A 25,298-nucleotide genomic window follows, 5' to 3' on the forward strand; every position below is an offset into this window, starting at 1 on the left:
AGTAAAATGATTTACATTTACATTCCCCAACCCCCCCCCCCCATAGTGATTTATTAAACTCAAATTGCCAAATTTATGCTTTGAAATAGTTGCAGAAACCATCAGACATGCTATGATTTGGTAAAACATGCAATTTGGTTTACACACCTATGCTTTTGGACAGTCTTTGTGAAAATGCAGCCATGAGTTTTTATGAACGGTTATATATAAAAAAAAAAAAAACACTGAAGGTAGAACTCAAATTATTGCCAGCCTGGAAGAACATTCACAAAGCTATGTTCAATTTCATCTACATGAATCCTACTCGTTACATTTAGTACAAGTACACATTTAAATGGACCTTTAATTCAATCCATGTGTCCTTGTAGCTTAAATAGATTAATATAAGTCTATTTTTTCTCATTTAGATGGAATGCCAAGCTACATTAATGCAGGAAAAACATGGAAAGACTATAGGAATTAGATCACAATGTTCCAGGGGAAATTGTTGGCAGAGGAATATGCCACTTCTCCATTAATAGTGATGCTAAATAGTATAAGAGCTTACAATGACATCTTAACTGCTTTAGATGGCAAAAAAAAAAAAAAATTGCTTCCATTACATCACCAAGCAAATTAACCCCCCCCAAACTACTTCCCCAGTGAGAAACGCATGAACTGGAGTAGCATTTATGTGAAGGCAAAGAGCATTCTTTATAACAAACCTCACAGATCAAACCCTCCCTTTAAACACATCTGGGATAAGCTGGACTCCCTTAAAATTTGAGTGACTGAATGTGGGTGGACTAGTCCAATCATTATCTGAACAAACATGGATTAGAAATCTTTGAGGGAATGTAGCCAAATCAGGGTTTACAATTACATAGTGTCGGACTATGACGATCTGAAGTAAAACATGCGTTCATTCTTATGCAAAACACACTTTGAGGTATATAGTGGTCAGTCATGCACACTACCAGATTACAGAAACTGGTTTTGCAATAAAGGATTGAGAGGACCCAGTTTAGGAAATTATACAGGATTTATTAGTATACATTGATGGACATTAAAGGAATAGGAAGTCAAGGCCTCCCACACCACCCAGGTTCTTCCACACTGCATAATGTAGTCACACAAATGGGACGACTCCATACTGCCCAATGCCACAGTGATTGCCTTTGTCCTTGGTCAGACGAAGATAACCGTTTTCTCCCCAGTAGGGGCCCCAGCTGGAGAAGAGGGGAAAAAAGTCTAGCCAAGAAATTACAATGTCGATTTTGCTTTTCATGCCCCTTTACCATGAAAGTATTTCTAGCTCAACAAACTGGGACCAGAGGACAAGTCAAAGAGTGGAGAAATTTGAAGGCACCTGGAAAGACCATGACTCCGTTCCTAGAGAAGAAGCTGAAAGTCTTTGGATCATTAAGAATGATGCGCGAAGTCTCAAGGGTCTTCCTACAGTTCAAGTTAAATGACAGCTCACCTGTTCTTGATGGTCCAGTAATTTTCAGTACCTACAGTACCAAATCCAACCAAGACCATGGCATGATTCTGTTTCCAGATTGTACACTTGGGGTCATAGAAGACTCCTGCAAGAGATTCATGGAGAGAGCTGCAGTGCTGGAGAGGAGGAGTTTAGGTACAGATTGAAGAGCGAGTGCTCCGATTCACGAGTTTTGGTTTGCTCACAACATTAACTCAAAACGGAAACTGCATGCAGGTCCATCTTCACCGAGATGGCCCTCAATACTGGGATACACAAAAGCCTGAATATAGGGATCAAACTACTCTGAATACCTCCCCAAAAATGGCAAAGTATTAACCACACCTCCTCCCAGATTAAACTCCCTTCATTTGTGCAGAGATCTAGACTGAACAGGCAGCTCACCTTTGAGGTAGAACTGGAATTTGATGGTTGTGGAGTCCATGGTGATTGCGACTGGCCCAATTGTTACCAAAGCATCTTCCAGGGCCTGTTCATCACCGAAGGGGAGGTACTTCCAGTCCTTGACTGTAGTGACAAACTTGCTCTGGTTAGCAGCACAGACTTTTTCCTATTTGTGGAAAGGGAAGAGGAGGCTTCGTTAAAGAATCTGCATCTTTCTAAAAGGAGTCATAACTTATGCAAATTATATCATTCATTTTGTTTTCACATCCTTCTTAAAGTCATGACAGATTTCTGAGCAGCCACAATACTCCTTGCAACACTCAGCTCGCTCACCTTCATTGCGTATGGGTAGGTGGCAGCAGCCTGGATCCCGCCATTGGCTTTAATGTATTCATACGCAATGCAAGGTAATCCTCCAGAGCAGCCTCGATTTCCAGAGTTCAAGGTGCAGTCCACCAGCTGCTGTTTGCTCAGAGGTATCAATTTGCCAGTCTTCTTCATCCACTGGGCTTCCAGAGGTCCTGCAGCACTGTAGGCCCAACAGCACCCACACAAGCCCTGGGAAGGAAAGAGGGCAACTCATGCAGTGAGGGTGGCAGAAGGCAAGGGCCTTCTCCTTGTCCTTAAGCCAGCCATTGCCAAGGTTCACAGAAGGAAAGGAGTCATGTAGAACTTACCTGATCCTCTAGAGGAGTGATGTAGCCCAGGGTTCTGTAATCAATACTTGTGACATTCAGCTTTTTGGCCGCATCACGGAGCTCTTCAGCCGTCAACTGATTGTTGTCCGTTATTTTTACACTGGACATGGTCACGTGCGTCAAGTTCACAAACTCTTCTGGGGTCTGAGGGACAGGAGAGAAGAGAGTCAGATACACAAGCTCATCAGGAAGCAAAACTCACTTTGAGATGCAAGAGATCAAGGAGGAAGATGTTCACCAGGTCTCCAAATTGGTTCATGCCCATTATGTACGTCTCCTTGCCCTCTTGGAATCTCTGATTGTGCTCATCAATGGCTCTGTAGTTTGCTTCCCAGATTTCTCTTCTCTTCACATCCCCAACCTGAAACACAGCAACCTCTTCAGAAGGAACTCCTAGGGAATACATTCCCAAAATCCTGCTTCAGCTCCCCCTACTTGCTGTAGAGACACCTGCTAGCATCTCCATCTCCACAGCCAGTGGCAACAGACATCAAAGCATGAGTTAGAAGTACAGGAATGGCACTGTACACAATTTGAATTAAATTTAAGGCGAGTTATGGAGTGCTTTATTTTACACTGAATCAATGGAGAGCCAACTTGATGCTTTTACCCACAGACTAAACAAGCAACAGAAAATCTAAAGACATTTTCAGGACACAGTTGAAATATCAGTTAAGGTCAACACTATTCCAGTGTCTCCGCACTCATCACAATCAAGGACAATTTTCCACACTGTATGCCTCTCACCCTCATATGTTTCTGGAATTTTATACTCCAGTTTTTCCATTCAGAGTCCAGCCAAGGCTCCAGGCAGGTGACCACATTCATGTAGAGAGCCACAGAGGGCAAGATCCAGACAGTTTGCATGTTCATCCTGCTATAAAGAAAGACAGACCTGTATAACATGGGAGGCAGTCTGTATGGAGCATCTGTGACGCATGAATGCCATCTCAGAAGAATCCATTCCATACTGCTAGGATTCTAAACTTGGGGTTATTTTGACTGTATAGATGAGTATTTATGGGTGGCATGCAAGACACTGATTTTGCTCACACTTAAGCAAAACAGGGTTCTGTCAAGTTCTCACTCTTCAGAATTTCAAACAAAAGATGAATACAGATCCAGCTTTTTAAAATCAAATGCTCAAGTTCTCATAGCACTATCCAGGGTATTACAGCCCACCCTGCATCGATTAGTTGTACCTACAATCCTACACCGTTTAAAACTCAACGGTAATTATACTCGCCTAGGTAAAAACAAATGAATGATTAAAATGTACATCAATTAGCAGCATCTGCCCCCATTTCAGATTATTGCTCATTGCCCATGCACTATAGATAAGCAAAGTAATGCAAGTATACCTATATGAATCTAAAACTAAAGTGTACAATTACTCAATTCAATTTCAATACATTTCACAAACACCCCACCTAAAGGAGTCCAAAACAATTACCCACTGTAATATTTCACGTGATCTTGCTGCTTTTTATATTTTATTATTCAGTTTATGCCAGTGGAGGCCATCTACAGTGTCCACAAACGTGTTCTTAAATACAGCTAACTTAGACCGACGACTACTTGTGGCAACATTGTGTTAACAGGGCAACTATTAGCATTCCATTTAGCTTTAAAAGTTTCTACGAAGTGAATGCAAGGTTTCCAATTGATAGGGTGACCAGATTTTAAAAATTAGAAACCGGCACATATTGGCAATTGACTCTTGAGAAACCCCGTTTACAAAAATTACATACGTTTACGACTTGCACCGTGATCCAGATTAACATGGACATTTCTGGGATACTTAAAGATTGTCCATTATTTCTCTGCCGGAGATTAAAGCCGCAGATCAGTGGTTGTGTCCGCTTGTATTGCTCACGTCCGTGTGTTAGTATGCAATATACAGTCAGCCTATAGTATATGTAGCGGACTTGGCAGAACGTTTTAAGGACTAATACATTGATATAGTATAGGAATACTGGATCCATAACTTAGTAAAACTTTCACAAATTCAGAGTCAGCATTATAACCTCCACATAAGCTTATATCAATTACAATAAGTGTTGATAAACGAAAGGGGATTCCTTTCAAACGTCTGCCAAGAAATAAATTGGGGGGGGGGGAATCCTTCAAAGCGATTGGCTGCATACATGATTGACAGCTACTCATCACAATCCATGGTCCGGTTCTCCAGCCTCCATCCTCACGTCCCTCTCATACAGAACAATTTTAATGTGGTGGCAGAGGTTTTTATATGCTTGCAAGGGGTTAGGTTTAACTAGCAACAAACCGTGCAAGACCGTGATAAGCAATGGCTCAGTTGATGAAATAAAAAGTCCACAAAATAATTACACGAATTTTGTGTATAACTAACGTTATATCTATATTCTGGCAGATGCACGCAACGAAAGTGCATGCGTTATCTTGCGGGAAAAAAACATTGCCTTTATACTATCCATTTGACGGTAAAGATTTAAAATGTTCAACTAAAAGGGTATTATGGAGTAGCCTTCTAATACTCACACAACAGGGCGGCCACTTCAGTATGTAACACGTCTGTTTCAAAGAAAGTGAAGGGTGAAGGGAGTTAATATACCGTTTTAGCGGAGACGTGCTCACTTTTTCTATGGGGGAATATAATGTATTTCAAATAAATGTTGTCTTGTGTGATTATGATTAGTGGCTACGTAAACATATTTATTTATTTTTATAATTAAATAATATGATTCATATTGTATTTATTGTGGGCATGTAGAATATGTATATTTATAGAGCCATTGGCTTAATAAATGGTTTAGCCCAGGGGAGGGTCTAATTGAAGCAACCTCAGCTGGCGAACTTGGCATTGGTGAAATGTAAAACAATATATATAATCAATCAATCAATCAATCAATCAAGCATTTAGAGCAGTGGTTCACTACCTTGTTCCGGGAGAAACGCCTACCCTGCTGGTTTCTGTTCCAACCGAGCTCTTAATCACTTAATTAAACCATTAATTTAACTATTAATTTCCAAAATAAGAATGCTATAATTGTATTAAACAATAGGGGTTTAAAGATAAAAAACAAAAAAAGTCAAATCAGACACCAAAGCGTATCATCCCATTCACTCCCATACTACATATAAGTCCTTATCGCTGATCATAGTATAAGCTCAGCTGTAACTGCACTGGCCTCTGTTCTCTGAAGCACTTGGAAGAGATGTGGAGCCACCCAAGTTTCAGTGAAGCAGGAAAAGAGGAGGTAACCTATTACATGCAAAATACTGTATATTTTCTAACACAATGTGATTTTATTATAGAAACCCACATACTGGAGAGAGATTTACATAAAACCACATCTGTGAAATTCTTATTCAGAAATTGAAAATTGCTTACGTGATTTCAAATCTACCAAAGCTACCCAATAATTACAGCATTTTCTTTTACACATTTTCTTAGATGAAATACTGAAAAACATTTATTTGCTTTAGTCGGCAGTGTAAGGAGAAATGACTTGAGAAAATTGTCCAGGAAATTAATATCAGTATTGAAGAAGCCAATATGGTGCAAACCTTGTTGTATTACTTCTTAAACAGAAGGTTATGTTTCATTTGTTAGAATGGAAGTACAGGCCTACTGCATGACCATTCAGTGCTGGTTTTCTAATGCAGCATTATCAAGCCCCATTAATTAGGATCCTCCACAATAAGACTCCAAAGTGTGGACTTGAATGTTGTATGTATTGACTTGGGGTCTCCTGTTAGGATCATGACTACACCACTGCTCATTGGGCAGGTGGGTAAAAATCCTCCAAGATGTCCAAAATTATTTATAATGTGGAATAACTCTTCACCACTGTGTTATTATGGTCAAACAAATTATTAATGTGTTCATTCTTATGCAAAATGCACTTGGAGGTCTACTGCTGTCAGTCAGTGATGTCCACTGAAAGACAGACACAGAAACAAGAAGAGTGGGTTTGCCAATAAAGGATTCATGGGACCCAGTTTAGGAAATCACACAGAAGACACCTTGATGTTCTTCAGTGGAATGTGATTATGTATTAATTATAATAATACATTAATGGACATTAAAGGAAGGGGAAGTCAAAGCCCCAGTTATTCTTCACACTGCACCTATCACCTGTGGAAGAGGTGATAAGGAAGTTCTGTGCATACTCGCCCATGGGAGGAACTGGCTCCATTCGGTCTGGTGCAGACTGCAGTATGTACAAAGGAAACATCTGATCTCTTGGTCCAGTCTCTCCATTTGTCCATTGGACTTCAGAAGAGACTGATGTTTATATTAAACAAGCAGAAGAAAGCAGACCAAACCTGCGAGGTGAACTGAGGACCTTGGTCAACCCATAAAACCAGAAGACCTAAGAAAATAGACATTCATTGGTGGTAAGAGCAGTGGGGAGTCCCTTAAGGGGAATGAGTCTATAGGCTTTGGAAAACCAGTCTGAGGATGGTGGTCAAGCTGTTGGAGATCAGTGAGGAAATAGATAGAGATATGGGACCATGGTCTGTGTAAAATGGGAAAAGGTTCCAGAAAGCCTGCTGGGAGTTTGTGAGGGGTCTTGGCTTGGGCACAGGAGGACCATGCAACAGCAAAATGAGTAACATCCTGCTGGAAGGAGGGCCACCAACACTTGTTGAACAAGAGAAAGCATGTGACACCGGGATGACCTGTAGTAGTGAAGGAATGGAGCCAGTGAAGAAGTTGTGGACGTACTGAAGAGGGAACATATTGACGGGAGGCAGGACAAGTTGCTGGTTCCATAGTGAAGGCCTGTTGTATATGGTCAGTTATTTCCCAGCGAACAGGAGACACGAAGCAGGACGGTGGTAGTATGGGGTCTGTGGAGCCAATGATGGACTGCGTATTGAATTGTTGAGAATGAGCGTCTGCTTTGATATGTTTGGAGCCAGGACGATAGGTGAGCATGAATAAGAAGCGTGTAAAAAACAAAGCCCAAGCGTGCCTGACGGGAGTTTAATCAGAACTAATCTACTCCAGGTTACAGTGGTCAGTGAGGACAAGAAAGGGATGATGGGAACCCTCCATCCAATGCCTCTACTTCTCAAAGGCAAGTTAAATGAAAAGGAGTTCCCAGTTGCCAACATCGTAATTCTTCTCTGCAGGTGAAAGTTTTCTGGAGAAGAAAGTGCAGGGGTGTAGTTTCGGCGGAGAGCCGTGATGTTGCGACAACACTGCCCCTACTCCTGTTTCTGAGGTATCTACTTCCATCACAAAGGAGACAGAGGGATCTGGGTGTGCTGGTGAAGAGTGCTTTGAGCAGGGCAAAGGCATCTGTCCAGTTCAGTGTGCGCCTTTGAGTACAGAGGTCAAGGGAGAAGCCACAGAACTGAAGTCTCGAATAAGTCTCAGATAAATTTGAAAAGCCCTGGAATCTCTGCAATTCTTTGACGATCAATCAACTACGACTCCCTTTTTATCCTGGTCCTTGTGGACACTGTCAGCACTGGCAGTGAAATGCACATTTTTTGGCATTGACATTCCACTCATTCTACATTTTAGAACCTGGCGGACCTGAGCGATGTGTTCAGAAAGGAGTTTGGGAATAAATCAAGATATCGTCAGTGTACACAATGACAAAACAATGTAGAAAACTTCTCAGTACATCTTTGACGAAAGCCTGAAAAACAGAGGGAGCATTGATTAAACCAAAGGGCATGACCAGGTATTTGTAATGTCCACTGTTGGTAATGAATTCCATCTTCCATTCATCACCCTCTCTGATTCTTTTAAATTATATCCACTGCAGAGGTCCAATTTGGTAAAGTATCTGGCTCCTTGAATCTGTTCCAGAGCAGCAGGCACCAGAGACTAAGGAATGTGTGAGACAGGGTTAGAATCTGGGGGATGATGACCTCCGGTGGCAAACTGGAGAAGTATGCAGTGAAGATGTAAAATTACTAGAAAGATAGATGGATAGAATAAGCTTTTTCAGCGTTTTCACAGTAATTTGAATTGGGCAGGGGGGCGTAAACAGTGATAGTTTTCAGTAAGACATCAGCATTGTGGAATTCCTTTGCACAGAATTTAAAATGTATTTATTGTTCACTCAATACGTTTTGTGGTTATGCGGTAATGAAGGTTGTCATTCATATTCAATTATTACGAATTATTACATTCTGTTATTCATTATAGTGTTGTAGTTTTTTTGGTTATTATGGTTGTTATTTCCTACCCAGTTATCAGCAAAAATAAAGCTGAATGGTTAGTTAGAGGGAGGGTCTTATTGAGGCCAGGTTATATAAGACCTCAGTTAGCGGCATATGTGTTGGTGAGAGGTAGTAAAACATCCCATAGCGAGTGGAGCATGATTTGTTTTCCTTGTTGGAAGGTTATGTTCCTTATTTAGATTTTTGTTGTTAAATAAGATGTTGATATTTTGTTATTCCCCTGGTGTTAGGATCATAATTAGACCACTGCTCACAGGACAGGTTGGCACAAACCCTCCAGTTATATCCACTGAAAGACCACAGAAATTAAAAGAGTAGTTTTGCAAATATAGGATTGACAGGGCCCAGTTTAGGAAATGATACAGAAGACACCTGGACTTTCTTCAGTGCAATGTGATTATTTATTAATTGGAATAATACACTGCCGGACATTGAAGTAAGGAGAAGGAGAAGGAAGGCAAGCCCCCGTTATCCTCCACGACGCAGGATGTGGTCACACGAATGGGACGACTCCATACTGGCCAATGCCACAGTGGGTAGCTTTGTCCTTGGCCAGACGAAGGTAGCCATTCTCTCCCCAGTACAGGCCCCAGCTGGAAAAGAGCAGAGCAATGTTTCTGTCCCTTTAACAAAACAAACAACTATTTCTAGCTAATGAACAAAACTGGGACCAAAGGGCAAGCCAAGGGAAGTGAAGTGGCAACTGAAATTAGAAGGCACCTGGAAACACAGACCTTTGTTGGAATTTAGAAGAATCCTAAAAAGTAGCTTGATGATGTCTTTGGATGGGTAAGAATAATGCATAAGTGTCTTTCTACTAAACATCTCTACACACCCAATGTCGTAAAGAAAAAACTATCAAGTTAAAGTAAATGACAGCTCACCTGTCCTTGATGGTGCAGGTACTTGTCAGTACCTGCAGTACCAAATCCAACCAAGACCATGGCGTGACTCTGTTTCCAAATGGTACACTTGGAGTTTAAGGTGTCGGCTAATTAAAGCTCATGAATCAGAGAGCTCACTCTCTTCATTCTTTCCACAGATGGCCCTGATACTGGGATACACAAGAGCATGAATCTTGGGGAAAAAACATCTCAGAAATGCCAAAGTATTAACCACACTCTGCCTTCCGGCCCCCCCGACCCCCCCCTCCATCCATTCATCCATTCGTGCAAAGATCGAGACTGAAAAGGCAGCTCACCTTTGAGGTAGAACTGTAAATTGGGGGTTGTGGCATCAATGACAGGCCCAATGGTGACCAAAGCGTCTTCCAGAGCCTGTTCATTACCAATGGGGGTGTACTTCCAGTCCGTGACAGTGGCGGTAGACTTGCTCTGGTCAGCAGCACAGACTTGTTCCTGGTTGTGGAAATGGAAAGGGAGAGGAGAGGATGAGATATATATGCTTAACAGAATCAGTGTCCTTCTAAAAGGAAGCCACCATGAAATCATGCAAATTGTGTCACTAAGGATTTATTATGAATGTCTTTCATGAAATATATATTCCTGAACACTATCTGTCTATTACTTCATTTGTGGGCAGCCTCAGTACTCCTGTGACACTCTGAGTGGCTGCAGCCTGGATCCCTCCTTTGGTTTTAATGTATTCATAGGGAATGCAAGGCAATCATCCAGAGCAGCCTCTATTTCCAGAGTTCAGTCAAAGTGCAGTCCATCAGCTGCTGTTTGCTCAGAGGTATCGGTTTGTTTGTCTTCTTCATCCACTGGACTTCCAGAGGTCCTGCAGCACTATAGGGCCAGCAGGACCCACACAAGCCCTGGGAGGAACAGAGAGGAAAACACAAATTATGAGGAGTGACAAGAGTCAAGGTCCTTCAAGACTCTTCGCATTGTCCTTAAGGCAGCCATTGCTAAAATTTGGAGACGGAAAGCAACCTGTTAGGACCTAGCTGATCCTCAATTGGAGTGATGTATCCCAGGGTCCTGTAATCAATACTTGTGACGTTCAGTTTGCTGGCCGCGTCACGAAGCTCTTCAGCCGTCAGCTGATTGTTGCTTCTCGTGTTTGCCCTGGACATGGTCACCTGAGTCAGGTTCACAAACGAGTGAGAGAGACAGACGGACACACAAGTTCAGCAGGGGGAAGAATGCACTTTGTTTGAGATGCAGGGCTCCTGCTCTCCCCTTCTCTCCTCTTCTCTGTCCCCCCTCTCTCTCCTCTATCTCGACCCACAGCTTTGAATTCCATGCAGTGGAAATCACCTCTCCCTCTCACCTCTTCCTTCTAGTCCTCTACCATCCACCTGGTCCACTCACCTCCTTCCTGGATGAACTCGACTTTCTTCTCTCCTCTCTCCTCTCTCCCCTCGCTGTCCTCACCTACCATCCTCCTGGGAGACTTCAACATCCACCTCTCCAACCCTTCCCACTGTGCCGGATTTAATTCCTCTCCTTCACTCCTTTAACTTCTCTCTCTCCCCATCTCCCCCCACTCACAGGGCTGGCCGCCAGCTAAACCTCATCTTCTCAAGAGGCTGTTCCCCTTCGACACTCTCCGTGACACCCATGGACATCTCGGACCGCCACTTTATTTCCTTCTCCCTTTCCCTTCCCTCCCTCTCCTCTCCACCCACTCCCTCTGTCACCTTCCGCCGAAATCTCCGCTCTGTCTCCCCCTCCACCCTTACCTCCACTGCCCTCACTCTCTTGCCTTACATTGATTGTTTTTCAAATCTATCTGTCAACTGTGCTACCTCCTCTTTGTTCTCCTCCCTCACCTCCTCCCTTGACTCTCTCTGTCCTCTCATGTCTCGTCCTGCCCGTCCCTCCCCTCCTCAGCCTTGGCTCTCTGCTGTTCTCCGTGCAACCCAAACTAGTCTGCGTGCCGCCGAACAGAAGTGGAAAAGGACCAAACTCCCAGCCCCCCTCGAACTCTACCGCTCCCTACTGTCCACATTCTCGTCCTTTCTCACCTCTGTAAAGAAGTCTTACTTCCAATCTCTCTTCGAATCCACTATCAACAACCCTCGCAAACTCTTCTCCACCTTCTCCTCCCTCCTTGCCCCCCCTCCCCCTCCTTCTCCCTCATCTCTCACTGCTGATGATTTCGCCTCCTTCTTCTCCTCCAAGATTGCAGACATCCGCAGGCTCTTCAATACTCCACCCTCATCTCCAATCACACCGAAACCTCCCACCGACCTAGCTTCCTTTTCTTCATTCTCACCTCTCTCAGATGCTGAAGTTTCTGCTCTCCTCCTACGTGACAAACCCACAACATGCAACCTGGACCCTCTCTCTTCTCGTCTCTTCCAAGGAACCGCTCCTGATCTTCTCCCCTTCATCTCCTCCCTCCTCAACTCCTCACTCCTCTCTGGCTGTTTCCCCTCTTCATTTAAACAAGCTGCTGTCATCACACTGCTCAATAAACCAACCCTTGATGCCACCTCTCCTCAGAACTACCGCCCTGTCTCCCTACTTCCCTTCCTCTCCAAGACTCTCGAGCAGGTGGTCCACCGTCAGCTCTCGGACTTTCTGTCCCAACACTCACTCCTTGATCCTCTGCAATCCGGCTTCCGCACAGCTCACTCCACTGAAACGGCTCTCCTGGCTGTCACTGACTCCCTCAGCCGCGCTCGGGCAGCCTCCCTCTCCTCAGTCCTCATCCTCCTTGACCTCTCTGTAACATTTGACACCGTCGATCACTCCATCCTCCTCTCCTGCCTCACTGACCTTGGGATCTCTGGGACTGCTCTCACCCGGTTCTCCTCCTACCTCATCCACCCCCCAACCTCTCCTCACAGGTGTTCCCCAAGGCTCCATCCTGGGCCCGTTCCTGTTCTCTCTCTACACATCGCTTCCCATGGCTTCTCCTACCACTTCTACGCTGATGATGCCCAGATCTTCCTGTCTTTTCCCTCTTCTGACCCTCTCATCCCCTCACGCATCTCTTCCTGCTTGTCTGCCATTTCCGCCTGGATGCACTCGCACCACCTCAAGCTCAACCTCTCCAAATCAGATCTCCTCTTTTTCCCCCACTCTTCTTTACCTTCTGCTGACCTCCCCATCTCGATCCCCTTGGAATCCACCACACTCTCTCCTTCTTCTTCCGCTAAAAATCTAGGAGTCACCCTCGATCCTGCGCTCTCCTTCTCCCAGCACATCACTATGCTGACGCGCACCTGCAGATTCTTCCTGAGCAACATACGCCGGATCCGTCCCTTCCTCACCGACTACTCGTCTCAGCTACTCGTCCAGTCACTGGTCCTCTCCCGCCTGGACTACTGCAACTCCCTCCTGGCCGGCCTGCCTGCATCCACTACCCGCCCACTCCAGCTCATCCAGAACTCTGCGGCTCGTCTGGTATTCTCTCTGCCACGATTCGCACACGCTACTCCACTGCTCCGCTCCCTCCACTGGCTCCCGATAGCGGTACGCATTCAGTTCAAGACTTTGACCCTCACCTACCCCTGTCTTGACCACACTGCACCAAGCTACCTTCAGTCACTAGTCTCTCCATACATCCCCTCCAGACCACTGCGCTCCTCCAGTGCCAGAAGGCTAACTCTGCCTCCTCTCCACTCTCCTTCCTCCAGAGCCCGCTCCTTCTCATCCCTGACCCCTAAGTGGTGGAACGACCTGCCCACCGAAGTCAAAACAGCAGAGTCCTTGACCTCATTCCGGCGCTTACTCAAGACGCATCTCTTCCGACAGCCCTTGTAATATTAGTCCTCTATCCCTGCTAGATAGCACTTCAGCTTATTATGCTTCTCGTGTTCTTGATTGTTTTCCTCCTTGCTCCCTTTCCTGTAGCCCTAGTCTGTAACCCTACATCTTGACAGCACTTAGCTTTCACCGTCCAGGATGTAGGAAGACTCTTGCTATGTTTTAGCTAAGTTGAATTTGTAATGATTGATGCCTTGTATTTCTCTGTATTTTTGCACTTATGTTGTAAGTCACCCTGGATAAGGGCGTCTTCCAAGAAATAATAATAATAATAATAATAATAATAATAATAATAATAATAATAATAATAATAATAATAATAATGAGCCAGCTTGATGTTTGGGCTTTTCATGTCAATTACCCAATAAACACAGAATCAACAACATGTCATTTAGCTTCTGTCATACAGTATGACAAGCAGAAACATTTCACATATCAGTTGGGACAACAATGCTTCCTTAAAGAGTTACAGTATGATATCTGATCACCACTGGAACGCCAAGACCTACAACTTTGTGCAGCCAAGAGAACTTACATACTACAGTGAGGGCACTGCTTAAGTACATGAAAAGTCTGCACCAGTTCCAATAGAAAATCTAATCAATGGCCCAGTGATTCATGATACACAGTTATACGATTGTGAAAGGTTACAGTATTCCAGTCTAAATTACATTCATCACTATCAAGGACAATTCACCATACTGTCTGCCTCTTTCACTCACCCTCGTCTTAGGTTTCTGGAATTTGATACTCCAGTTCTCCCACTCAGAATCCAGCTGAGGGTCCAGGCAGGTGACCACATTGATGTAGAGAACCACGGAGACCACGACATAGACAGCTTTAATGTTCTACCTGCTCTTGAGGAACGGAGAGACACAGACCTGTATTAGTGTGGGAGTCGGTGGGCATGGAGCATCTGTCACTTGCCCCTCCCAGAGATACACGAATGCTATATCTGAAGAATCCATTTGAGCTTGCTAACATTTTTCATTTGCCGTTATTTTGACATTATAGGTTCATATTTTCTTTGATGGTATGTGAGACACAAAATCTGATTTTGATCACACTTAAGGAAGACAGGGTTCTGTTGAGATTCTTCGCTAAGAGAATTTCGAACATGAGATCCAATCTTTATCAAATGCTTGAAAAAATTCTCACAGCATTATCCAGGGTATTACAATGGACCCTGCATATATAATTTGTACCCACAATCATACACTGCCCAAACACAAGGTAACCATACTAGTCTAGTTAAAAATGTGTTAGCATTAGTTTGCACTGCAACAGAAATGTTTTTCCTCAAATGAAAATGTAGTGAAACAGTGTATGGGTCTCTCACCTGTGTGTAGTCACAGTATGTGCACTTCACGTCTTCTCTTCATGTAAGTGTCTTGCTAGTTCAGGGTTTGACTTTTATACAGTACTGGCATAGCCCAGTAAAGTCACACATTCATCCCAAACAAACATTTTAGTCAAGAAGGCATTGACGTAACTTAGTTACAATCACAGGATGGGTGTAGGGGCGTTTAGGGGCTTAATTCCTCTTTAAAGCCAACTCATCGTTGCAAACTGGATGGTTTCAGGGCCGTCCAGAATCGATTCTTCCTTAATTAAGTATTGCATGTTTTCTTGAGATGAACCACAGATGGGTTCATAATAAAATCTTAAAACTAGCTTCCTGTTGATCAGTTTTGAGTAATAATCTTCATATTTATTATTCTCTAAAACAGTTAAATGCAGTGGCAACCAACTCTTATGGGTCAGATATAATATGAAGTGCATCAAATGAGAAAGAATTGCTGCATTAGGGATGCAGAACTCCTCTATTAATAGTGACAATAAACACATTACTTACAATGGCATCTTAACGGCTTTAGATTGCAAAAACATGATTTGATTAAAGTGATTGCTACACAAATTAATGATTTTAAGAAAACACTGCCCAATGTGGACTGTGCTTAATTGAAGCAAATCTTCAGGGAACAAACCCTCCCTTTAAACACACATCTAGGACAAGTTGGAATGCCTTAATACTGCTTGACTGGTCTTCAGGATTTCCAGAACAAGCAGCACACCTGCCTGAAGTGCCAAGATTAGAAATCATTGTAAACACTGATTTGGCTACAATCCTTCAAGAAAAACATAGGAACTTTAAACTCTTGACAGAAGGACTTTGTTTCAGCAATATCGGTTATCTGTTTTTAGAATGCTTTGCTTATTTTATTGTATGCATGTATACAGAATAGACAGTAGCATAGCCATGATATCCCAGTCCCGTCCCATCCTGTCCTGTCAAACGTGCTCCTGTCCCAACCAATCCCATGAAAAAATCATATTTTCCAATCCTGTACTTATTTTTCCTGTCCAGTCCAATCTTGTAACTTTTATTTTAAATGTTTCTGCCCAATCCTGTCTTGAAAAAAAAATCCAATCCCATCTTGTAACATATCAAGATCAGCCATTTTTAGGTACAGATTGCTTTGTAACAAATCACATATAAGAGGGAGGGGTTTCTGTGCACTTCCATAGAAGCCCGATCGAATGTCACTCTTTCAAAGCTGCCATTGGCCACTGTGCCCATCACTCAAACAAGTACAGATAGCTCGAGTGCACTCCACTGAGGACAGCAGCAGCGGTCTCTTGCGCCGAGGCACACAGCCAGAGTGGGTCACAGACCTGCTGAGCAAGGAACTATATACACAGCGAGGCAGCGAGAACAACTCGAGTGCCATCAACTGGGAACAGTGACAGTGATGCTCCAGTTTACTAGCAAGCTAGGACAGAACCACAGTGCTGCTGTTTACACATATTTATATACACATAATGGGGTACAGGCCAGACACACGTTCCAAATAGCACTTGAGGGCCCGCACGATTGGTGTACGGACAGGGCGTGTAGCTCACTTACGCGTTTTGCCAAAGCGCAGTCTTAAGTGACACTAGCTTCAGCTCAGCTGAGTTCAGTGGCTCAAATGGGCCTTGGTAAAGTGCATCAAACACTGCATCAAGGCACCATGCGGGCAGTGAAGGGGTGCGAGGAGGCCGTACCCAGGCCGGGCCCAGAGCTGGAGGAGGCCCGGGTTGGGGTGCCAGAGCAGGCCCTGCACCTGGGACAACAAGTCCGCTCACACAAATCGGATCCACAGTTGTTGGATCACAAGTGGGTGGAGGAGCCATTCCGAAACTGGCGGGCCTCCCAGAGAGACGAGGTCTGCTGCCGTGTTGGATAGGCCAGGGAAGTGAACAGCTCTGATTAATAGAATCAGACGGCGTGCTAGACAGTACAGTCTGCGTGACCGGAGACCTCCTTGCCTGTTGATATAGACGACCACCGCTGTGTTGTCTATGCGAACCAGCACATGTCTGTCCCGTATTACTGACAGAAAATCACACAGTCCGAGGAGCACTGTTTGTAACTCCAGGACATTGATGTGGAGGGTCGTGTGGGCTCCGTCCATCTGCCTCGGACTCCACGTCCGTCGCAGACAGCTTCACAACATTGTTTGGAGGTGTCTGTCATCCTCACCACTCAGTGGTAGACTGACCCCAGGGGCACACCAAGGGTTAAATTGTGAGGGCTCCGCCACCAACGGAGCACCATCCAGCACGCCGGAGTGACTGTGACATTGCATGCTCGATCGTGGTGAGAATGCATCCATAGCAACCTGAACCACCATGCAGCGTCCTAAATCGGGGGACGCCGAAGGGGAGGGTCTGTGATGCAGCTGCTGGACAGAACACTGTGTATCCAGACACAGGAGTGTAGGCCCGTAGGTGACGGGGTTTCTGAGGACACTGCTTGAAGTGGAAATGGAAATTGGGCTTCAAGGCATTCAAGATGGAAAACAGGAGACACTGTTTCACACAGAGAGGCATCACAATCTGGATCAAACTCCCCAGCAATGTGGTTGAAGCTGAAAATGTGGGAACATTCAAAAATAGACTGGGTATGATCCTAGGATCACTCAGTTATTAATGGACACCAAACGAGCATGATGGGTCTTTCTTATGTTCTTGTGTTCTACTTATAACTGACTAAATATAACACACAGGACACAGACAGATGTAGTGAAAATGGCGTGGACAACACTAAAGGTGCAGCCAACCAACAGAAAAATGCAACGTTTTCCAATTCAATTGCAAAAGACAAAGAGAGCTCATGTTCTCGAGTTCAAGCGAAGATGCAAAAGAGGAAGTTCTTGCGCAGACGTGACCTTTTATACAAAACAGGAAGTGGAAGGGACCTGTTTGAGTGACGGGCACAGGGATCAATGGCAGCTTTGATAGAGTGACGTTTCGATTGGGTTCCAACAGAAGTGTGCAGAAACCCCTCCCACTTGGACAGTGCTTCCGACTGGAAAGATAACAAGCTTTTTCAGACTCAAACAGCAAACATACCGGTAGATTGCAACTACAAGCAAGAGATACACGTATTTCTTTGCTGGGGCAGAGTGTAATTCAGCACATGCACAACACCGATCAAAATTACGAAACCAAAAACCTAAAAACCCGGGCTACTGAAATGAGGTCTTCGTTTAACCCCAACAAAATAAAATAATATACACAGTTTTTACAAAGTAATTTGAATTGGGCCGAGGGCAGAAACAGTGACAGTTTTCAGTAAGACATTAGCATGGAATTTAAGAAGTATTTATTTTTGCTCACAATTTGTTGTCGTTATGCGGACATGTTGAAGGTTGTGTTTTGTATGTAATTATTATCATGTGTAATTCCTTGAAATTGCACTGTTGTAGCTTTACAGTTATTTCGTTTTTTCGCACAGTTATCAGCACATAGTTCATTAGTAAGAATAAAGGCCGAATGGTAATTATGTGTCTTTGACTAATATGTTTCTCTTTCTGTTTTGTTTTTTGTTATGGTATCACGTTGAGTATCTTTTCCAGTATCGAGTATCCTGGTATTGAGTATTGTGATACTTGGTATCAGTGTCAAAGTTAAAATTCTGGTATCGTCGCAACATTAGAGGGGATAGTTAGTTCATACATAATGTTTTGGTGCTCACTTCTCCTATTGGGGAATATAATGCATGTCAAAGGAAGATTGCCTTTGATTCATGATGTAGTTAGGGGGAGTGTCTTATTGAAGTCAGGTTATATAAGACCTCATTCAGCATCATATGTGTTGGTGAGAGGTAGTAAAACATCTAATAGCATATGGAGCATGATTTGCTTTCCTTGTTGGAAGGTTATGTATCTTATTTCGATTTTTGTTCTCAAATAAGATGTTGATCTTTTGTTTAAATATTAAAACATTGGTATGACTGTCTTACTACAGCAGAAAATAATCCCCCAGAGGCTCTTATCAGTAACCATAACAATTGCCACATTTCTGCCTATAATCAGAGTAAATAAATCAGGGTAACAAATCAAAAACAAACACCAATCTGTTTCATCCCATTCACTTCCATTGTAAATGTAATTCCTTCGGGCTGATCATAGTATGGGCTGAGCTGTAACTGCAATGGCCTCTGTTCTCTGAAGCACTCGGAAGAGATGTGGAGCCACCCAGTGATGACAGGTTGTAATGAAAAACATAGTTCATGTTTTGGTGAAGCAGGAAATGAGGGGCAACCGATTTCAGGCAAAAAAATGTGTCTTTTCTAATACAATGTGATTTTATTACATTCATTACATAAAGACATCTGTGAAATTCTGAGTCAGAAATGGATTTACATCATTGCAAATCTGCCATAGTCTTGGGATACAAGCTGAGGCGCTCAGGACAAAGGGGTGACATGATCCACTATCTGAGCATCTCATACGGAAGGTACCTGTTTCATTGTTAGAATGGAAGTACAGGCCTACTGCGTGACCATTCATGGGTGGCTTTTCTTATGCAGCATTCTCAAGCCCCATGGTTACGATCCTCCACTCTAAGACTCCAGTGCTAACCTGGACTTTCTATGCATTGACCTGGTGTTAGGATCATAATTAGACCACTGCTCACGGGACAGGGTGGCACAAACCCTCCAAAATGTCCATAATTATTCATAATGTGGAATAACTCTTCACCACTGTGTTATATTTATCACAGGATGATTAATTTGTTCTTATGCAAAATGGACTTGAAGGTCTACTGCTGTCAGTTATCTCCACTGAAAGACCACAGAAATGAAAAGAGTAGTTTTGCAAATATAGGAGTGACAGGGCCCAGTTTAGGAAATGATACAGAAGACACCTGGACTTTCTTCAGTGCAATGTGATTATTTATTAACTGGAATAATGGATTGATGGACATTGAAGGAAGAGAAAAGGCAAAGCCCATTATACTCTATGCCGCAGAATGTGGTCACACCAATGGGATGACTCCATTCTGGCTAATGCCACATTCGTCGCCTTTGTCCTTGGCCAGACGAAGGTAGCCGTTTTCTCCCCAGCCGGTGCCCCAGCTGGAAAAGAGCAGAAAAATGTTACTGTAGGGCAGCACTCTAGGGAAGAAATGACAACTTTAACCTTACTTGTCTTGCCCCTTCACCACCACAAAACAACTATTTCTAGCTCATCTACAAAACTAGGACCAGTGGACAAGTCAATTAAATTGAAGTGGCAGTCTAAAATTAGAAACACTGATCTTAAAAAAGCAGTTTGATTATGGTTATGGATAAATAAGAATAATGCATGATTTCTCAAGTGTCCCAAGCTTTGCAAGCCTAAATGGATTTCATATATGTTGGTATCTCACACGCACAGTGCATCTAATTTTCACAAGCAATTGCTGCCATGGCATTGAAATGTAATTGACCAAGTGTAAATGCCAAGACAGCAAATCTTACTTAGGCTACAGTATGTTTTTAACTTTTTCTGTCTCCATGTTCTCACATATACCCAGGGACAGGTTGCCTCAGAAATCGATTTGAATATGTCTTGGCTTGCATATGTTTTGCTTTTCAATGAAGTACTCCAAATCCAGTTCCCACTTCCCCATTTCATTTGTTATTTAAAACAATGTTATCATTTAGACCATCTAATTACTGATTAATTGAAGTTTGCCCAAGGTCTAACACTTGTTTTTGCTCCAAGGATTACCTTGAGAATACCTGTCATTCTGGAATCCCACTTTAAGAAACATACGGACTGAAGTAGGAAGTTGAGTTTACATACAGCCTCTCAAGACAGAATTATCACAAGGGGTGGAGGAGGACAGAGATTTTTCTCAGTGTCTACTGCCTTAAAGGAAATACAGTAATTTTAAAGTAAATGATAGCTCACCTGTTCTTGATGATCCAGTAATTGTCAGTTCCTGCAGTACCAAATCCAACCAAGACCATGGCATGATTCTGTTTCCAGGTGGTACACTGGGGGTCATAGAAGACTCCTGCAAGAGAATCAAGGTGAGAGCTGCAGTGCTGGATTGGAGTTTAGGTGCTGGCTAAATAAAAGTTTATGAATCCGAGTGTTCATTCTCTTTAGGTTGCTCACAATAATGTCTCACATGGAGACTGAATGCAGGTTTATCCTCACAGAGATGGCCCAGCTACTGGGATACACAACAGCATGGGTCTTGGCATAGAACCTCGAGACCTCCCAGAAATGCCAAAGTATTAACCACACTCTGCCTTCCAGATTCCCCACGTCCACTCTTCCATTGGTGTAGAGATCCAGACTGAAAAGGCAGCTCACCATTCTGGTAGAACTGGAAATTGCGGGTTGTTGCATCAATGGTGATTGCGAAAGGCCCAATGGTGACCAGAGCATCTTCCAGAGCCTATTCATTGCCAATGGGGAGGGACATCCAGTCCTTCACTGTGGCAACAAACTTGCTCTTGTCAGCAGTACAGACTTGTTTCTGCAAGTGGAGAAAGAGAGAAGAACAGAGAGAATTGATTTAATATTCATGTATTATTCATTTTGACTTTATCTGTGCTTTCTGAGCACTCTCTCTCTCTTGCTTCATGTGTGAGCAGCCTCAGTACACCTGTGACACCCCGATCCCTCACCGTCATGGCGTAGGGGTAGATGGCCTCAGCCTGGATCCCTCCGTTGGTTTTAATGTATTGATAAGCCAAGAAAGGTAATCCAAAATAGCAACCCCTGTTTCCAGAGTTCCCGGAGCAGTCCACCAGTTGCTGTTTGCTTAAAGGGATCAGTTGGTTTGTCTTTTTCATCCACTGAGCTTCCAGAGCTCCTGCAACACTGAAGGCCCAGCAGCACCCACATTAGCCCTGGGAGGGAAAGAAATGAAAACACTAGTGGTGAGTTATGCATGAGTTAAGGGACCTCTTCTTATTGTACTTAAGGCAGCCATTGCTACGGTTTGAAGGAGGAAAACAACCTGGTAGGACCTACCTGATTCTCAACTGGAGTAACATAGCCCAAGGTCCTGTAATCTATACTTGCAATGGTAAGATTGCTAGCCGCCTTGCGGAGCTCTTCAGCCGTCAGCTGATTGTTGCTTCTCGTGTTTGCCTTGGACATGGTCACCTGTGTCAGGTTCAGAAACTCTTCTGGGGTCTGAGAAACAGGAGGGTAGAAAGAGTGAGAGAGACAGACGGACACACAAGTTCAGCAGGGAGAAGAATGCACGTTGTTTGAGATCAAGGAGAAAGGAGGTGCTCACCAGGTCTCCAAATTGCTTCATGTCCATTACATATGTTTCCTTGCGCTCTTTGAATCTCTGATTGTGCTTCTCAATGGCTCTGTAGTTTGCTTCCCAGATTTCTCTTCTCTTCACATCCCCAACCTGAAACAAAGCAACCTCTTCAGAAGGAACTCATAGGGAATACATTCCCAAAATCCTGCTTCAGCTCCCCCTACTGACTGCAGAGAGACACCTGCCAGTGTCTCCATCTCCACAACCAGCAGCAAGAGTTACCTTCAGTGCAATTAAAGTCATGTGCACTAAATTTGAATTAAATGTAAAGTGAATTATGGAGTGCTTTATTTTACACTCAATCAACGGAGAGCCAGCTTGATGTTTGGGCTTGTAATGTCCAATACCCATGGAATAAAGTAAATTAATTTTGCTTCTGTCATACAGTATGAGAAGCAGATAAGTTACACATATCAGTCTTGACAAAAATATTTTCTCTAAGAGTTACAGTGTGACATCTGGACACCAGGGGATCACCACATCCTACAAGTACTGTACAGGTGACAACATTTACATAGTATACCAGGGGTACCTAACCCTGGTCCTGGAGAGCCACAGGGTCTGCAGGTTTTTGTTTTATCCAGAGCGTTAACTGCTTAATTGAACCAATTATGGGTCTTAATTAGGCAAAATGTCCCTGTGTTCAAGATATCCATTGATTGGTAATTAAGAGAGACCTGGAAATCCAGCAGGATTGCAGCTCTCCAGGACCAGGCCACCCCTGATCTAATTAAAGGCATATAGTTTCATGACACACAGTTGAAATTATAGTGTGAAGGTTGACACTATTCCAGTCTAAAGTAATGTCATCACTATCAATGACAATTTTCCACACTGTCTGCCTCTCTCACTCACCCTTGTCTCAGGTTTCTGAAATTGTATTCTCCAGTTCTCCCACTCAGAGTCCAGCTGAGGGTCCAGGCAGGTGACCATATTGATGTAGAGAGCCACAGAGGCCAAGACATAGACAGCTTTCATGTTCTACCTGCTGTGGAGTAACAGAGAAACACAGACACATGCTGTATTAGATGAATCCATCTGATATTGCTCAGATATTTCATTTGGGGAACTTTTGACTGCAAAGATGATTTTGCTCACACTTAAGCTTAAGACAGGATCCAATTGAATTTCCTCACTATTAAGATAATTTAAAACATGAGATGAATACAGATCCAGCCTTTAGCAAATGCTTGAAAAAAATCTCACAGCATTATCCAGGGTACTACAGTGGACCCTGCATATGTGTCTTGTACCCACAATCCTACACTGCCCAAACACAAGGTAACCATACTAGTCTAATTATAGAATGTGTTAGCATTAATTTGCACTGCAACAGAAATGTGTTTCTGAAATTGAAGATCAAGTAGAACAGTGCATGGGTCTCTCACCTGTGTGTAGTCACAGTATGTGCAGTGTCTTCTCTTCAAGTGAATGTCTTGCTAGTTCAGAGGTGTCTCTGCTGCTGGATGCTGACACCTTCTAGGGTTGGACTTTTATACAGTTTTGGAGAATCCCAGTTAAGTCACACATTCATCTAAAACAAACATTTTAGTCAAATAGACAATGACTTGACTTAGTGTCAACCTAAGGATGGGTGTAGATAGTTTTAGGGGCTTGATTAATGTTTAAATGCCAACTCCTCACAAACTGAGTGGCCTCCAGGATCAATTCTTCCTTAATTAAGTATTGCATGTTTTCTTGGGTTGAACCACTAATGGATTGAAATTAAAGTCTATAGAATGTGTACATTTGTAATATGGGCTGTGAATCAGAGAGATGTTATTATCCATCGGTGAATGAAATACATTTGTGAGGGAACTAAGCAGAAAGGAGCAACAGGAATGGTAGAACACTTTTATCAATCTGATATTGTTCTGGATTTCGAGGAAGGTCGAACAAAATGACTCAGGACTGAACCTATAATTATTTTTCCGTTTTCTTTCTCTTTGCATTAGTGATTGTCACAGACAGGATAAGGATATTGTATTAATTGGCTAATTGTATAATTATTATTTTTTTGATTAATTGTATATTCACTTGTTTATCACTTATCTTTTATGATTGTGTTGATTTGTTTTGATTGTTTTGATTCACAAATTCCTTTTATCACAGGTGAGTTTTTGAGCCAGATCCCTTAAGTGATCACACCTGTGCTAGATGGGGCTAGATCACTGGCCCACCTGTTCCCTGCTGCTGGAATGAGAGGAGAACCCTATAAAAGAGGGCGTTGAGGAGGACAAAAGGAGGCCAGATCAAAGAGAGGGTGAGATGACAGAAGAGATGTGAGGCATAGGCTGTGTAGGGGATGCACTTTGGCTGGCTTAGTGTGGGTGAGTGGACAGGTAGTGGGATGGAAACTGAAAGAGAAGCGAGGCAGTTGAGGAAGAGGAACGAGAAACCCAGCGCCCACCTGGCCCAGTCAGTGGAAGAGCGAGGAGTGCACCGGCGTTGCACCCATGACTGCTCATGGGGGAGGTCAGGGTATGGCAAAGTGGCACTGGGTACTGTACATTGCAGGCCCGGTTCCTGTGCTCTGTTCCCCTCGCCTGGGCAGCTGCCCAGTCCTCCTCAGTGTACCCAAAAGAAGCCTGCAGCCTGAGGGAAGTTTTAGAGGAGCACTTCATATGGCAGGTTTTCCTCCCAATATGTACTGGTTTTAATTTGAGTAGCTTTAGATGGCCCGGGTTTTTATTAAAGGCTTTTTATTTAGGGTAATGCAATACTATATGAAATTTATGGTGATCAACTTTGTGCTGCTTTTAGGTTTAAATTGCTGATCATTTAAATTGAAAAGCTGGAAGTTCTCTGTATTGGGTGCCTCATACATTGAACCTTTAGGGGGAACTAGTTGCCCTCGCATAATACAGGGTGGTGTGGTTGGAAGGGAGGTATAGTGACATGGTTAGGTTTTGGGTGGGGAGGCCTTTCTAGCCCCCCCATCCACGGACCCCCTGTCACATGATTTATGATCAACTCTGAAATTATTTCTGACACCCTATGGTTTGGCAAAAACTTTAATGCAATTTGGATTTAGACTGCTGTGCTTGGACTTTACATTTCAACTGTCTTTGTAAAAGTACACATTCTCACAGTGTTAAATTTCATCCATACAAATCCTACTAACCTATACAATCACGGGTATTTAAATGGTTTTAATTGTTTGGGTGATTCATTTTAATATTCTTTGTTTGTATTTCTGATGTTATAGCAGGAAAAACATGCAAAGACAAGAATGAGATGACCAGATATGAT

General features: G+C 43.3%; 1 protein-coding gene and 1 long non-coding RNA gene across 3 annotated transcripts; both read right to left on the bottom strand.

Annotated features, from left to right (window-relative positions):
* Nucleotides 1-1,002: 1,002 nt before the first annotated feature.
* Nucleotides 1,003-5,132, bottom strand: LOC136717908 (cathepsin K-like). 2 transcript variants are annotated; one of them, XM_066695481.1, is made up of 8 exons: nucleotides 5,086-5,132; nucleotides 3,313-3,439; nucleotides 2,804-2,926; nucleotides 2,545-2,709; nucleotides 2,201-2,425; nucleotides 1,868-2,033; nucleotides 1,463-1,568; nucleotides 1,003-1,208 (listed from the first exon to the last, which is right to left on the bottom strand). In XM_066695481.1, exons 2-8 carry the CDS (start codon nucleotides 3,436-3,438, stop codon nucleotides 1,109-1,111), a joined length of 1,011 nt encoding a protein of 336 aa, XP_066551578.1. In that variant the 5' UTR covers nucleotide 3,439; nucleotides 5,086-5,132; the 3' UTR covers nucleotides 1,003-1,108. The 2 variants fall into 2 exon arrangements, with proteins under 2 accessions (XP_066551578.1, XP_066551577.1); XM_066695480.1 differs by having other exon boundaries at nucleotides 3,313-3,442.
* A 16,617-nt stretch (nucleotides 5,133-21,749) lies between these two features.
* Nucleotides 21,750-23,499, bottom strand: LOC136718070 (uncharacterized). Its single transcript, XR_010805254.1, has 3 exons — nucleotides 23,435-23,499; nucleotides 22,902-23,034; nucleotides 21,750-22,136 (listed from the first exon to the last, which is right to left on the bottom strand). It is a non-coding gene; the product is annotated as an uncharacterized LOC136718070 (long non-coding RNA).
* Between the last annotated feature and the right edge of the window lie 1,799 nt (nucleotides 23,500-25,298).

Source organism: Amia ocellicauda, chromosome 22 (genome assembly GCF_036373705.1).
Source record: "Amia ocellicauda isolate fAmiCal2 chromosome 22, fAmiCal2.hap1, whole genome shotgun sequence".
Classification (NCBI taxonomy): domain Eukaryota; kingdom Metazoa; phylum Chordata; class Actinopteri; order Amiiformes; family Amiidae; genus Amia; species Amia ocellicauda.

What these genes read in the sequence shown, in the direction of transcription:
- LOC136717908 (XM_066695481.1), bottom strand. Translation starts at nt 3,438, where the DNA reads ATGAACATGCAAACTGTCTGGATCTTGCCCTCTGTGGCTCTCTACATG. An exon ending in AATTCCAGAAACATATGAGG is followed by an intron (nt 2,927 to 3,312) that starts GTGAGAGGCATA and finishes GCTGTGTTTCAG; the next exon opens with GTTGGGGATGTGAAGAGAAG. An exon ending in CCTACCCATACGCAATGAAG is followed by an intron (nt 2,034 to 2,200) that starts GTGAGCGAGCTG and finishes TTCCACAAATAG; the next exon opens with GAAAAAGTCTGTGCTGCTAA.